The following is a 17,119-nucleotide window of genomic DNA, read 5'->3' on the forward strand; positions in this document are numbered from 1 at the left end:
GGATGAAGATGGGTCACTATCCAGGAGGACAGTATTGTTGTGGAGAGGACAGAGAATACTAGGAGTAAAAAAGCAGATGCCATCAGGAGACAGCAATATGGGCAGGAGGATGTTAATGGCTCAGGAGGGAGAGGAAGTCACTGAGCATTTAGAAAGTGATAGCGCAGGACCACCATTGGCAGAGAAGAGGAGAGGCTGACTACTTAGGTAGAAAAGATGAACAAGTTACTTACCCCTGGTAACGTACTTTTGACTGGATGTTCCTTCCACCTATTCCTCATCTTTTGATATATATATATATCCATATCCAGCTTTAGCTACTTCAGAAACTTTTGCAGCAGGGGGCGTGCTGCACGTTAATGCTGGTCGACTTAATGTCCCTCGAGGGCCTCCATCCCAATGTCAACATCACCACTGGTACATATAGCGCACACAGCGACCGTTAGCTTCAGTTCCGTTTTGATGCGTTCCCTCAATACTTCATGGTGTTACCTTGCATAAGATAATGATCTGCCTTGAAAGAACGTAAAGTGTAATAACACGCAAACTCTACTGCAGGATATTTTGGGAGGGGCGATGAGGAATATGTGGGAGGAACTTCCAGTAGAAAGAACGTTACAAGGGTAAGTAACTTGTTCTTCGAATGGATTGTGTCTTCACATGTATTCCTCATCTTTTGATAGACTCCAAAAGCAGAATTTATTTTGGAGTAGTGAGTATGAATTCTCTGTTTCAAGTAAGAATGTAGGCGTTCCTCATGGGTTTGTATGAACAGAATGTAACACTGCCTTCCCAAATCCTCCTTCCTGGCCTGAGGAAGAGTCCAGACAATAATGCTTTGTAAAAGTATGAACCGAGGATCATGTGGCCACCACATAAATATCTTGAATTGGGACTATTCTCTGTAAAGCAGAGAATGTAGCCATGTCCCTGGTCGAATGAGCCCTCAGACACGGCAGAGGATCTTTTCAGCTAGTGTATACGACTCAGAAATGCCTAAAATAATCCACCTTGATAATGTTTGATTTGTTACTGCCATCCCCAACTTATGGCCTGTATAACCAACGGACAGTTGATCATCCTGTCTCAATTTCGACTTTCTAGATATATGAAAACGAAGTACATGTCTAGAGTCAAGCCTGGGCAATCTCCTCTCCTCCTTTCCAGGATGACGAGGTGGATAAAAAGAAGGTAGTACAATTTTCAGTGTTAGATGAAAATTAGACACAATTTTGGGCAAAAATGTGGGTTTAACTTTACGGACCAAGAAAATTGTATAGGGAGGCTTGCAAGACAAGGCTTGAAGTTCACTCGACCCTACGGGCTGATGTAAGAGCAACTAAAATAATGGTTTTGATAGTTAACAAACTTAAAGGACAACAATTAATTGGTTCAGAGGGATTACACATGAGACATTTTAGAACCAGATTAAGGTCCCAAGCTGGAACCTGAAAAGGGATTGGAGGGAACACATTCGTCAGTCCCGTCAGAAATTGTATCACTAGTGGAATTTTGAAGAAAGATACCTCTTCAGACGAGCGCTTAAAAATTGACAGCACTGCCGATATCCTTTGATTGTGCAAACCTGGAGCCCCAGATTAGCCAGATGTAACAAGAATGATAACACCATAGGTGTACTGCACATAAAAGGATCCACATTCTTGTCCCTGCACCAACTGCAGAACGTGTTCCAAAGTCAGCGGTACAAGGTTTTTGTTGATGGCCTTTTGGGCAAAAGCAACATCTCCATTGCGTCATCTGAGAGGTCCCAATCCGTATACCTCAACCTCTCAGAAACCAAGCATGATGGTTGAGTGTCTTGACCTCTGGATGGAGAACCCGACCTTCCTCACACATGAGAAGATACTCTTTTTGTAGAAGACGTATTGATGGGGAGATGGGCATGTCCAGAAGGTTTGGGCACCACTTCCTCCCGGCCCAATCCGGAACAATTAGGATCATGTATTTCCCAAACTTCTGAACCTCCTGATCACATGAGGAATAACAAGGACTTGAGGAAAAGCGTAGAGGAGTGGAAACTCACAGTCCACTTCTAATGCGTCCACTAGAGCTCTTCTTGGTGTAAATTTCCTGGAGCAGTACAGTTCGAACATCTGGTTGACACGGGTCGTGAACAGATCCTCTGGAGGGCTTCCCCAAAGGGCGAAGATCTCTTGAAGGACTTCCTGAGCTAGTTCCCACTCCTGGGAGACTGTGCTCTGCCTGCTCAAAACTTCTGCCGCTGTGTTCTCATCTCCAGCTAGGTGAACGGCTGATAGAGAGACGGCCTCCTGAATTGCCCAGAACATGATCTGCACTGCTTCTCTGCACAGTGGTAGTTATCCTGCACCTCCTCTCTTATTGAGGTAGTACATGGCCACTGTGTTGTCTGTCATTATTAGGGCATTCGTTCCCAGTACAGAGGGCAGAACCTCCAGCACTAGTCTGATTGCGCTCAGCTCAAAAAGATTCATCTATAGTTTGGAGACCAACGCCTGCTGATTGTCAGATAGTTTTCATGTGCTCCCCACCCCGTGAGTTAGGCATTCGTAACTACTGTCATCTCTGGCCTTGACTGCCAAAAAGTTTCTCCCTTCAGAATGTTGTCCTTGCAGTCCCACCACATAAGATCCTGTGCGACTCTACTCGGAACCTGAAGAAGGTCTGACATGTTGCCTGAGAATTGGGACCATTGAGTCCTGAGAGCCCATTGGAGAGATCTCATTCTCAGGCGAGCTTTTGGCACCACAAAAATGCAGGATGCCATGAGGCTGAGTTACCTCAGAAAATCGTAGTTGCGGAGACACTGGGCACTCTGGAATTTGGTGGCCATCTGCAGAATGTGTTGAGCCCTCACCTCGGGTGGCAAGGCTTTTCCCAAGTATGCATCCAGGACTGCTCAAATGAACTGGAGTCTTTGAGATGGTATCATGCGGGACTTCTTGTACTTGAGGGAGAAGCCCAGTTTGTGCAGAGATTGGCAGGTTATACTGAGATGTTCCAGGGCCTGTTTGGAAAAACGTGCCCTGATCAGCCAATGGTCCAGGTAGGGGTAGACGTGAATCCCCCCTCTCCTGAGACTTGCTGCCACCACTGCCATTAGCTTGGTGAAAAACCTCAGGCAGAGGTCAGCCCAAATGGCATAACTCTAAATTGATAATGAGAACCACCAACGGCGAACCTCAGGTACCTCTTGTGCTTGTGATGGATAAACACATGAAAGTAAGCATCCTGATGGTCCAATGACACCATCCAATCCTGGATCTGGAGGGCCTGAAGAATCTGAAAAAGGATAACCATCTTGAAGTTGTCCTTCCTGAGAAACTTGTTCAAGCCGCTTGAGTCCAAGATGGGTCTCAATCCTCCATCCTTCTTGGGGATTAGGAAGTAAGGGGAGTAGCAAGCTGTTGTTCCTCACCGCTACAGCTACTGGTTCTAAAGCACCTTTCTCAAGCACGGTGAAAATTCCCAGCACAAACAGTGGATCTGTACATTTGAAAGAGTTGCTCCCCGGTGAATGGTCCTGAGGCCTCTATAGAAAGGAAAGGCAGTAACCCCAGGCTACTGTTATCAATACCCATGCATCTGAAGTAATACCCGACCATTCTTGCAGAGGCTGTGAGAGTCTGTCTCCCACCAGGGTTTTGTGAACTAAGGCCTCAGAGAGGTTTTGAGGCGGCTGATGCAGCGGCAGAGGGCAAAGCAGCTGTTGCTTGGGTGGTTTTAGCACCTGTCCCCCGTCCACCACAGGGGAATCTTCTCTGATCACTTTGACTTGCTAGTCCTCTCGCTCTTCCAGCTGAGGAATAAAAACGAACAGACCTGCCCTTCTGAGCTGTTCCACTGGGGTGAGTTTGCGGCTGTCTGCTTGCAGCACCAAGGGATCTGGCTGCCACTTTGGAGGTCTACAGCTTCTCTAGGCTCTTGTCAGCCTTGCTGCCAAATAAGTGTGTGGCATGAAAGGGCATGTTAAGAAGTCTTATTTGCACATCCGAAGCAAACCAAGCCTTTCTTAACTACCCAAATCTGCAGATCACTGTGCGAGCCACAGTTGCTCTGCGAATACTGTCCACAGAGACGTGACCAGTTTGAAGGGACTCGCACATAGCCTCCTTCCCATCTTTAATAATGTTCAAAAATCTGTCTCGTTCTTCCCCTTTGGGAATATGATCATCCGCCATTGCTATACAGTCCCAATGGGTAAATGTGAAGTTAGCAAGTGTGCATGTGACGTTCACCGATTTAAGGGCCATAATCCTGGCCGAGAAGACATTTCTTGGCAAGGCATCATAACGTTTGTCATCCCTGTCTGAGGGAATCATTGGTAGGCATTTTGTTTTTAAGTCAATGTGGCGGACTGTGCTATCAGGCTTTCGGGAGTTGGGTGTCTTAATAGATAATAAGGATCACTACTAAAGGTCCTGTATTTACTTGTCCATTTTTTATTTACTGCTGGTATACATTCTGGAGTATCGCAGTTTGCACAGTTGCAAGGCTATATGGAGGGGAAGAATAGGATCCTCTTGGGGTCCCGTGTCCAAAATGCCTGTCAGGTCATCCTGCTCATAAGGTGGTGCAGGCCTGCCCTACCCCAAAAAATCAATGGCTTTTGCCATTAATTGTCTGTATGACCCATCTGTGTGATCTGAGGGGTCTCGTCTGCCAACTTCAATCCCTGGGGAAGTGTCTATTCCACTTGGTATCTGTAATGTCTCATACAGATCCTTCATCCAGGACTCTTCTGTTATTAGAGCCTCTGGAATGCCTTGAGTTCCATACTCCAAGCCAAAAGGTCAATCTTCATCATCTGATGGCTCATGCTCCATATATATGGACAAAAGTGACTTGAAAAAGTCCTGGCTTGGAAGTGGAGTGAATGATTCTTTATTTTTTCTCAACCTCCTTTGACAATTTTGGCATTCAATGACAATTTCCAGATTCGACGACAATGGCGTCTAAGATTTAACCGATAGGGACATCAAACCCTTCGCTGTCGAAGATTCTGGCTTTGACAGAGCAGGTTCTCGACTCAAAAGGACCCTCAAAGGTTTTCTAGGAGTTATAGCATGAACACCCGGGCTCGAAGGCGAATGGGGCGTGGCCTTTGCCTTTTGCTTGTCGGATTGTCATCGCTTTTTTCAACAAAATCATTGAAGGGTATTTATGTGTGCTACCTGCAGCTAACTTCCCTTTAAGTTCTTTCAGGGCTTTCACTGTCATCGAAAGGCAGTATCCACATTTTGATGTCTTATGATCGGAACCCAAACACCACAGACACACCCGATGGGGGTCCGTAAGGTACATCTTCGCCCCACAGATCTTGGAGTTGACAATGCCAACGAAGATGCCATGGTTTACTCAATAGGTTTCTCAAAGGAACCGAAGCGCGCTGATCTTCTGTAGAGATAGCTCTCACAGAACAAAATAACTGAAGCTAACAGTCGCTGCGCACGCTATATGTACCAGTGGTGATGTCCCCATCAGGATGGATGCCCTCGAGGGACATCAAGTCGACTGGCATCGATGCGCATGCACTCCGGTGCTAAAAGGTTTTCCTAAGCAGCAAAAGATGGATATGGATATATATGAAAAGATAAGGAATACGTGGGAGGACACAATTCATTCGAAAGGGAGGTTTCAGAGGACCATATTGGTAAAGGGGAAAATGTGCAGGTGGGTGGAGGAATGTGATGGCAGCAACACACCAGGGAGAACAACCTAGAGTGAGACAGAAGAGAGAAGGGCCAAAGAAAGAACTTTGTGATGGGAAGTGGTTAAAAGGTGAGAGTAGGGTGAATCTTCGACATCAATCCCTAACAGAGTTCATCAGACCATCAACAGCAATATTGCACTCAGCTTGGCAGAGTCAAATCAGAGTCACAAAATCCATCGAGATAGAACTCTGTGGAGAGGGCCTAGAAGACATCACTTGAGGGTAATTGGAAACACCTATCTGCCCAGGAGCAATGGATCCATAGCCTGGGCACCCATGCCGCCTGAGGAAAGGGTTCAGAGCAGAAGATCATTTTCCTGGAAGCACCAAGAGGGTACAGACTTGATGGGAAATTCTTTTAACCTGGGACACTGCAAGATTTTGAAAATATGTGTTACCATCAGATACCGGAGTTAAATTGTGTTGCACTTTGTGAACATGTGGCTTCTTTGTCAAACAGCTCCTTTGGAGCAAGAGTGCCTATTCCTTTGACCCTTGTTTGAGACCACCCACTGGCCCTACTCACATTATACCTTAACACTTGGAGAAATCATGCTGACAACTTAGCTTACTGCGTTTAACCTGAAAGATAGCAAGGTGTGTAGCACAGTGACAGTAGTTTCAGCACCCTGTTACACATGGTTTAACTACTGGGCCAGCTTTTTCTTCAGGGATGATCAAGTAATGTAAGGCTGGTTCATGGAGTGATTTCACTGAAAATGTGGGGTTGACTACCATTGTAACCGAAGCACTATGCCCAAAGTAGAACCTGCCACATTTTGTGCAAGTGCACACAATAATGCATTTGCCGTATGGGTATCCAGAAGGAGTTATATCTCCTACCTTTATATGTGAAAGAGAAAATGGGAACACGTTTGCTTTTGTGAGTGCTCTGTTCCCAGAAACCCGATGCAATGCCTGCTGTCGTTAGGGTTCCTTTAATTTGGATATCCATGTCTTCTAAGTGAGGTGCTAAATTGATCAACCAAATAGTCCAAAGAATGGGAAAAGTAAGACATTCAGGGGACCAACATCAAGAATCCTCCCTCATCTTTCATTTTCGCAAAGTTAATTTTTTTGTCAAGACAAATGTATATGGTTATGTTTTAAGGGACCTATTTTCTTCTTCTTTAAAACTGCCTGATTTCATTTACTGCAAACATGTGTCACACTTATCGAATGTCATTTTCTTCTGTGAAAAGATGCTAAAAAAACAAACACTTTTAGATTTAGCTTTTAATAGCATTAAATAATGATGAAAACATAAAGGCAAGCGCATACTTACAGTACAGTCTAGACATGTGTGTGTGTGCATATGTATAAACAAAGTAGGATTTGTAACATCACTGTACCTCGTTTGCTGTGTTCGCCTTCAAAGGAACATAAAAAAAAGAAAAACATAGATTAATAAAGGGTGATGTTTTGAGTCCTTAGTCACCATTTTGACACATTGTAGATAATTCAACACATTCAAAGAACCCCTGATTTGTAGGCGTAGGACAAACATATTGGTTAGCTAGACTGGTACTCCGGCACTGATTATGCACTTTAAACCAATGTACTAAACACTCTCAAAGCAGATGAATGTGTGACGAGTAGCTCATAAAAGTACACTCCCTACTTTGAAATAATTTCATTTTCAAACTGTACTGTGGTGTGAGCCATAAAAGTTACCAACAAGTACAGGTAACAATAAAATAATTAATTAAATAAATTGTACTAAAAGAGTTCCACAGCATTCTCATCCTTAAAATGTATTAAAAAACAAGCAATTAAACCATCAATAAATATGAATATAAAGATACAAATTATTACATACAATTAGACTCCAGTTAGCTTAATAAACAGTACATAGGTTAGCCAGGATTATTGACTGGGTGTCATTACAACTGTTGTAAGACTAACATTGCTCACTTTAGACCTCCTCAACCATGATCTATGTAAATACTTGGTGACAAAATGAACCAATGTAAAGTCACACGTTCTCCTACAGTATACTGTTGCCACTTCACCTTGACAAATGCCAGCAAGCCTAACGATTGGGGCTATATATTTTCCTTGTAAATCTTTGTACCAAACTGTATTATTATGCACAGTCTAGGTCTGAGTGAATGTTGCCAGTACAAAAGTACTAAGACGAAATTCTAGGTATAAAGAGCATGCCTTATCACATCGAGGTAGGCTTCATATCCAGAGTCAGGCTTGATCATCAGATAGAGGCGACCAGTGCTAAGATTAGCATAGGGTGCCTCCGTAGACCATTGAGATGATTCAAAACTCACTCGCTTGATCAAGCCCTTGGTTACACTGGTCATGGTTTCCGGTGACCTCCATAAATGGCCAAGATGCAAGTCTAGGATCCAGGATTTCACATGTTAAACCAATGAAGAGAACACAATCCTTCAAGAGTCATAACATACATAAGAGCTTTCTTAGAATGAGCTAAACCTGGGGAGGTCCATAACCTCACCCAATACAAAATAGGTTTCAATTTAATCAAATCTCCTACTAGTTGTAGGTCACATTCCAAGCGCCTAATGCTTCCACTGTATTTTTCCAGGGTGGCAGTAGCTTTAAGAACTTGATTTTACCACAGCCCATTTTTACAGAACTTGATGCCTCGATAGTCATAGGTTGATACTTGCCCGAGAGCCAATCCATCTACTTCAATACTGAGCGTCACTGATTTGGCTGATCTGTGCCTAAATGCTATGATTTTAGATTTCCCCTTATTCAATTCTAAATGCAATTCCCTGCACTTTTTGTTAAAGATCGCCAACATGTTTTTGAGACCAATCGAGGTTGTGGCCAGCAGCACTGCATTGTCGGCAAAGAAAAGCACAGGGAATTTCATCTTGCCCAACCTAGGTGAGTCCAGGCTGCGTGCCTTCAGCTCCTTGATTACTTCATTATATAAGCAAAAGAGGAGCAAGCCCAGCACACACCCCTGACTAACACCTTTCTCAACATCAAGCAACTCAGTAAGCTCTCCACTAGGCCCCAACGTACTGATGCTTATTTGTTGGTATATAGTAATTGGATTAAAGTTAATAAATTAGGGTGGATTTTCCTTTTAAACAACACCTGCCAGAGTTGGTTCCTTGGAACACAGTCAAATGTTGTCTTCAGCTCTACAAATACAGCATAAATCCTAGCCCTATCTAGCCTTGTGTACTTTTCCAGAATCAGCCCAAGTCAAAACCCTGAACAACCATACTGATACCTTTCTGGAAACCTGCTTGAAGGTGGATGATTATTTGAATTGCCTCTGCCCTGTTTTGCAAGCATCCCCAGAGTAAATTAGCAAACATTTTTCAGAAATTGGGTGATAGTTCTCAGGTGTCCCCCTATTACCCTTCTTAAAAATTGGACGATTTCCGCTTGACACCACAATTGGGGAACCTCTCTTGAATTAATCACAGCATTGTAAATTTGCCAAAGAACCCGGGCCCAGTTCAATGATTCATCCTTAAAAAGATCAACAGGGATCATGTCTGGGCCAGGTGATTTCCCACCCACCGAGGCACTGATTGCCCTTTCAACCGCCTTCACAGTAACTATTTCTATGTTTTGAACCTTTGGTGTGACTGCATCAGATATATACTCCGACTGCAAATCCCCATTATCTTGGTACAGGTCCCGAAAGTGTTTCTGCCAGGACGAATGGGGTATACTACACTGTAGCTCATTAGGTGTGTTGACATCTTTTCAAGCGACCATTGACCAAAACAATCAAGGATCACCGTTTTACATGCAGCTGTTAGTATGTCCCACCTATCCTTGTTAAAAGCAACATTTTTAGTTTTAATTAATGTCTTATAGGAGGCCCTAAAGAATCTTAACTTCCCTTTGTTCACCAATTGCCCCTCATTTAAACAGGACATTACCCCTGGCTACTCGACACAACATCCAACTGAGATGATGGCGGTCATGGCTGGAGAAGACAGTTTGAGAAGGAAGAGCTCCAATAGTGACATGAGGTCTGGAGTGATAAGAGAAGTACCACATATCTAATAGCACTAGGATGCAGGCAGTGCATAATTCACAGGATGTCCAGAATGAGGGGAGCATTCTCTGCCGCACGCACCTTGGGTTGGTCAGTAGCCCACTTATACACGGTGGGAAGGACTCCGGATTTGATAAAGTGCAGGATTTGCACCGTTAAGTAGAGACTTTACACTTTGGTTAAAGAACGTCAGGACAATGAAGAATGTTTACATTTTATTAGAAAGAAATAGGTATATATGAATCACCTGGGGTTCCCAAGTTAGGTGTGGTTCCTCTGGCTTAACTGTGCATTCACGTCAGTTCCCACCACCTCAACCCAGGCTTCCCCTTTTCTCCATAAGGATTCTCAAAATACTGGCCCCCACTGCCTGTGTCTATCCCTTACCCAAAGGGGTTCCGGGGGCTAAAGGTGTGTCCTTATCAAACTCTCTCCGTCAGGAACTTTCTAAGGTACCTAACTTGTTGATCTGGTTTCTCTTTCAGTCTGTTGACTCCAAAGATTCTTCTCACACTCCATTCTCCTCTTATCTCACACCCATCCTCATCACTGTGTCTAATTCTCTCCGTCTCTATTGCCACAGTATCCTTCCACTGGTCTTTCTCAATTCTTCTATCGCTACCCTCTAACTGGTACTTATGCTCCACTTCCTGGTTTTAGTTCTATCCCTCTCTTTCCCCACATTATGTGCCTTGTTCTTGCCACGCTCGTTCTCTCTATATATATATATATATATATATATATATATATATATATATGTATATGTAGAAAAAAGGACTGGAAACCAATCCGGGTTACATCGGCACTCCGGCTGTGATCAAAGCGAAAGTATATATATATATCCTTTTTACTGTGTCCAGCCATCAACTCTGTCCTGGTCTTCCCAACAATCCTCACACCCACCACTATACCTGCCTCTACTCCATGATACTCATCCCCTGACTCTAACTTCCCACTCTTCCACACGCACCCAGTCTGATTTTGATTTTGATTTTGATTATTTCTAAACGCGCACCAGGCAGAGCAAACTGCATTTGGGCGCAGTTGTTAACTAAGAAATGACATTTGGCTGTGGGGAGCTGAGGGGGGTTGTGTATGCCCTATAGTTAGGTTCACTTGAATAGGTAGGTTTTCAACTCTTTCCTGAAACCCTCTAGAGACTTACATGATCGTATGGCAACGGGTAGCTCTTTCAATACTTTTGGGCCAGATACAGAAAACCTCCTATCGCCTTTCGAGGTACATTTGGTATGTGGAACATCCACCAGAAGTTTATCTCCTGACCGGAGGTCTCTAGTAGGTTGGTGATGGTGAATTCTTGTGATCAGGTATCTGGGTGCAGTTTTATAGTAGCACTTATACATGAGGCATGCCACTTTAAATTTTACTCGATCCTCCACCATAAGCCAATGGAGTGCTCTCCGAGATGTTGAAACATGATCTCTTTTCTTTAAGTGGGCCATAAGTCTAACTGCTGCATTCTGTGCCTTCTGAAGTCTCACTTCTACTTTTAACTATTTCCCATTCTCTCTATCTTTCCTCAAGTCTACCTCACTTACTCCCAAACAACTTAAATTCTACCACCCTCTTAGACCCAATACCTTGGGCCTCATCACGAGTTGGGCGGTAATGCCGGCGCTATTAGCGCCAGCGTTTTTAGCCCTACCGCCAAACCCACCGGCGCTATTAGCGCCGAATCATGAGTTTGACAGAACGGGAAATCCCCATTCCCCACTGAGCCCATTCGGGAATATCCCATTCCCCATTGGGATCAATGGGGAAATTCCGCGCTCTTACTGCCGGCGGATTTTCCGCCGGCGGTAATGGCACGAAATTTCAGCAGATTTCCCTCCAGCTAAATGCTGGGGGGAAATCAGGTGAAGCCTTGATTTGGCGAACCCTTAAATGCGGCGGTAATAGCGCTGCTGCCACATTTAAGGGTTACTGCGAAACTCGTGATGAGGCCCCTTGACTCTTTATTCTGCAACAGTCTCCGCTGCCTCCTTCTCCACCTGTACAACCTCCTCAAAAGTCTCTTGGTCCACCATCTCTGCTCCTGTCCTCAACCAAACACTTTGCATCCCTTTCTGCACCTGCTGGCTTTTTAGAGACCTGTTCCCCCCATCAAAAAAAAAACCTTGGTTTCCCATTCAACATTTACTTCAGCTTTACCCCTTGGCCAATTGCTAGCTGAGTGATTCCCCAAGGGGCAAAGAATTTGACTGCAAGTCTTTAAGAAGGTTTCTGGTCCACCCCTTTTCAGTCTCCCATCTTGTGCAGGTAGCCCTGTGCCCAGGCTGCTCATTTTTCCTGCAATTCTCTCCACGATTTGGTAAATTGTGCTTCCAACTAGGTTTGAGGAGCATTTCGGTGTCCCCGGTTCCTCTACAGTTTTTTTACCCACTCTCAGTCCATTGGCTGTTAACACACATCCTCCTAGGGTCATTCTAGGTCGGCTGGTGGGTTGGGTTTTTGGTGTCTCATTCCTTTTGGGAAGGGCCAATTCAAGTTGCGCTCTGAAACACTTGTGTATGACCGAGATACAAATAAAATATCATATCATATCATAAGTCCATTCCAATGTTGGTCATGACTCAGCTCTTCTTTCTCTGGGACAGGAATTCCCAGGTTGTACATTCTGGGGGTTGCGGTTCTGGTCTCCAACTACTAGCTCTGGGTTTTGTGGCTACAGGATTTGCGTCAGGTTTCACGATGGTTGGGTGTTCAAAGGTCTTGGGGTGTTCTGAAAACGAAGGAAAGGGGACCTGGCCAGGAAAGAGGTTTTGTGTCACGGACAGTGGTACCAATAGCCCTGTACATCTTTAAGCACTCTGAGGAGCCAAGGGTCAAGGGGTTCCTCCAATCCCTACACCACCTTTGGCGTAGGACTGGCTCTAGCTGTACCTTGATAGGCCTCCTTCCCATATTGAGAGGGGTCCTAAACCTTCTCTTGAAGGGTAATACTATGACTCTCTCACCACTAGCTAAAGCCCACGCTTACCCAACCCCACTGGAGGGAAGAATAAACTAAGTATGGCATATGAGAGGAGATCACCACATATCACCCAGTGTATCTGTGCATAAACGAAAGAATAGGCTTTAACTGTGTCTATAGGTAAAATCATTTAGACAGAAAATAAGTTGACATTACTGATAAAGAGCTAATCCACTTTCTTCTTCTATAATATAAAAAGGTAGTTTTGTTATGCCAGTAAAATCCTTTGCGTTCCTCCTTTGGTTGTATGTGATCCATTATCCAAAAACCCACTCTGGATCAAGCAGAAACCATTAGTTATTGGACCAACTCGAATTTCAGCTAGGAATGTAGTGGTTAACTAACTCAATATTTGAATAGACATTTTGAATCTCATAGCAACCAAGAACCCCCTTACCAGGAGGAACAATGTTACCCGAGCCCTACTTATTTAGCCAAACTCACTGGGGTACAGGGACCTGTATTAAGTTATAATCCAATTATAAATTGGAGCCAGCATGCAAAATACTGTAACAGATATAGTATTGGTTTAAGATTTCCTACATGAGAGAGAAAGTCAGGTGTCATGTTCATTCTGGGTAATTGAGTGGCATGTGTGTCTATACTGTTTGACCTTCTCTTAGTTTGTTCCTCAAAGGGTCAATGGCTTTGTCTCCATCACCTGCCCTTATGTCTCTGAGCTTATTAACATCTCTCTGTGTTGAACTCTGGACTACCTCCTTCAAGTCTGCAACTGTCCTACCCCATTTGTAGAAATCCTCTGCTGACCCAAATGTCCTGGCAAACTATTGTGCAGTTTCCCATCTTCCCAATTATTCATGGGTCCTTGAGCTGTTTGTCTTCAATCAGATCACTATGTACCTTGAGGAGAATAGAAATGCACTTGAATCTGGCTTCTGTAATAACCACTCAGCTGAGACTCCACTCATGCAGGTTTCCAACTTTCTCTCTGATTGCACACCAATCCAAACTCTCTACTAATCCTTTTGGTCCTTTATGCCAACATCAACACTACAGACCTCACGCTCCATGACCTTGGGTTTCACAAATCTTCTCTCAATTAGATTGCCTCATACCTGGACCATCACTTCTTTAAAATATTCTGAAACTTGGAAGCACCCCCACCCTTTCACTGTCCGTGAACCCCAACAATCAGTCTTCGGACATCTGCTCTTCATCTTCTATACTGCTTCCCTCAGAAGGCTCATCTTGTCCTGTGTCTTTCATTATCACCTCTTTGATGGCAACATGCAAATCTATGTTTTCCTTTCTCTCCTTCACCCCAACCTTCTTCAAAGGGATGATAAACTGTCTCACTACAATTTGTCAGTGGTTGGCTTTGCTCACCACAAGGCTATTGCTAGGAAGGCTTGTGGCTACATTATTGCCAAATGGGAGGCACATTTATATGGCAAACCTCAGGTACAGGCAATGTTCCCTCTGAATCAGAATGTGAAAGTAGATGTCCTGCAAATATTACAAATCCATCGAATCCCCTGTTTGAAGGGACACAAACATTTTGAGCAAGGCCAACATGCGGCAAGATTCCACAATGAGTAACTTGGAATGATACAATATCGGGAGTAAAACTTTAGAACTTGCTCTTTTATAGATAACAATGCTATTGCCACCATATTTAATAAAATGTTAAACCTCTCACAAAAGGTCCAGGGATGTTTTCTGGATCGTTTGTGGTGAAACAGGAGGGGTTTCAGGAAGGGAGAGAGAATAACCATTCTCTGGAATAGAAAGGAAAGGACCCATGGGTCTGCAGGGATTAATTTCCATTGGTTTAAGCAAGCCTCAAGTCTTCTTGCAACTGGGGATGCATGATCTTTGCTAGTGATGGTGTGTGGCAAATATAACCCCTTGGGAAAGTCAAATATACTTTTTGTTATCCTGTGAGGAAGATGTCACTGTAGATGTTGGTACAGATTTATCCTCTGCCCCTTTTTATGTTAGACAGGTAAGCCTTTGCACTGGCACTTGAAGACCGCCTGTGTTTGATTTCTAGGTTAATCAGTGGTTGCATTGCCATGCATTTGACAGTTCTTACATGAGGGCTGGGTACCCCTAAACAACACGGAACTGCGGAACTCTGGAAATGCCAAGCAATACAGAAATAGGGTTGTTCCCATTATATTACAACGAAACATGAATTGGTTAAATATTCAAGTTATCAGAATCAATGTGATTTGATTGTGATACTTGCATATTTAACCAATTCATGTTTAATCATAGTCCAACGAGAACAACCCTCTTTGTGTGTTACTTATACATTTGACAGCCAACCTTTTCATCCCCATTAATTCATTATGGGAGGTGGGAATGGGAATTTTATGGGCCTGAAAAGAGGGGCTGGAAGGAGGGGTGAGACTTTGGTACGGGACCCACCCTGATAACTGGGAGGCAGGCCTACTAAAAAGAGGAGCAACAGCGAAAGATACAGGAACGAATTTCTGAGGATGAAAGTGTTGCCTTTCAAAATATGGATGATGAAACCATGTACAAACGATGGCTAGTGCTACTGTCTAAAAACCTGCTCTAGGCGGTTCACCAGATTTGGAGTTTACTGCTTTCACAGCAGTAACATTGGATTTACACTTTTCTAAGGCGTCATCATTGGAGTGATGGAAAGAGTTGTGCTATCAAATGGAGGACTTTCCTCCCGAATGTCAAGGTGTGAAGACGCAGCAGAAAGATAAGCCTTTCTATGGATACAAAGAGTGTTATTTAGAGCTCCACTTGCAGTGTGATTCATATCTTTGTAAATCTCCACTTGTTGCTGTGCTGCTTCCCTGCCTTCTGAAATCCAGAAGGTAAACTCATCAATAACTTTAGTAGGAAGACATTTAGTAAAGCGCTCTAAATTTCCCCATTTTGGAAGTTTAAATCCAGCTAAAACTCTAGAGGCATTTATCTGACTCAATTGCAATTGATAAATGGTTTGAACACGAGAAGTACTGAGCCCAGCACTGGAGTCTTACTGTGTAATTACTTTCATTTCTTACTCCCCTCATTGCTATTCGGTGGTACCGATGATGAGGGATCAGAACACAATTTCTCGCTAGATGGTACTGAATCTGCATTGTCAGGGGATTTGGCAGCCACATTTTTTACCCTTGTGTCTAGCATGTCTGCTTGGATTGGTAACAAGGCTTCAAAACTGATCTTTCATAATGAGGTCACAGTGCATGGATTGAACAAATCTCCAAGGACCAATTTAACCAGTACTTTGCCTCCATCGAGTAACGCTTCCCTACAATGAGTTAATTTTTGTTTGTCTTCCTGCTGACGCGTGCTCACAATGGAGCCACCATGAGGGAGCTGCCTCACAGATGTAGCATGAAGGCCCCAAATGCACCCAGTACCAATGGATGACCCATGTGTGTGCATAGCTTGGAGAGACTTTTATCCTCTTTCCATATTGTGGGGCCTTCTAATGCTTGACAAACTCTTCTATGACCTTCTTTATCGGTGCAATCAGGGGCATCGAGAGTCGTCTGTTCTGCAAGGAACAGGGGCAAATACCAAGGCACAAGGCACAAGTACTCATTGGATAAAAAAATGTCCATATATTAGACACATAGAATGTGAGGAACGGTCTCTTAGAAATGTCCCCCATAACTAATGCACCTTTGGAAGCCAGTCTTGAAAGGCATGTAGGAGAGGGAGCCACCGCTATGGAAGGACATTTAAATATTGATCAAACAACACACTCAACGTGAGTGCAAGAAAAAACAAGCATTGGCAATGCCCACAGTTTGGGCTTTTATGTAGGCATGGGAAAGGCACTTTTCAGGCACTGCCCTAGTGGTATTAACTGCCTATTGATGGTAGCAGATACACAATGGTGCAAGTACTTGGGCATCTAATAGCAGTGCCTGGAAAAATGTCCAATACTTATATACAAGCCAAAACTGTTTTTTTGCCAATGCTTGTTTTTAACAGTACTTCAGTGAAGAACACGCATGCATAATGTTTATAAATAAAGTGGGTGAAGGCAGACCTAGTTAAGGCATTTTTATTATACCAGGAGTGGTTTTACTGCTCCAATCAAGTCATTGACTTTCAGAAGTGTGCTTTGAAAAACATTGGCATGTACTTTGAGTACAGAGTTTGACAGTAAGGCTTGAGTAACGCGAGCTCAGATTTCCCATGAGGAGGTATTTTGCATCTGGAGGGGCAGGAACTGGGTGGGAATGGCCACGGCGATTAGTGTGACCATTGGCAGTAAATGGGTGGGCAAATACCCAAACAACACCTACAAGCTTTGTGTCTCTCCTCATATGCCATTTCTCCCCATCAGTACTATGATACAATCGTTTCGGCTTATAGGTGGCGCTAAAGTGCCACCTAATAGCCAAAACTGATAAAATGGCAAGAAAGGAGGTGGTTGTACAGC

General features: G+C 43.8%; 1 protein-coding gene across 50 annotated transcripts in view; it reads right to left on the bottom strand.

The window, feature by feature from the left end:
* LOC138513982 (mucin-19) overlaps window positions 1-17,119 on the bottom strand; it is a 1,848,798-nt gene that overhangs the window by 1,530,112 nt on the left and 301,567 nt on the right. For all 50 annotated transcript variants that reach the window (XM_069629210.1, XM_069629207.1, XM_069629194.1 and 47 more), the window contains exon 22: window positions 7,066-7,083. In XM_069629210.1, the coding sequence (XP_069485311.1) occupies window positions 7,066-7,083 (18 nt within the window). The remainder of the gene's footprint in view (window positions 1-7,065; window positions 7,084-17,119) is intronic.

Source organism: Ambystoma mexicanum, chromosome 12, assembly GCF_040938575.1.
Source record: "Ambystoma mexicanum isolate Mex_15411 chromosome 12, UKY_AmexF1_1, whole genome shotgun sequence".
In the NCBI taxonomy this organism is placed as follows: domain Eukaryota; kingdom Metazoa; phylum Chordata; class Amphibia; order Caudata; family Ambystomatidae; genus Ambystoma; species Ambystoma mexicanum.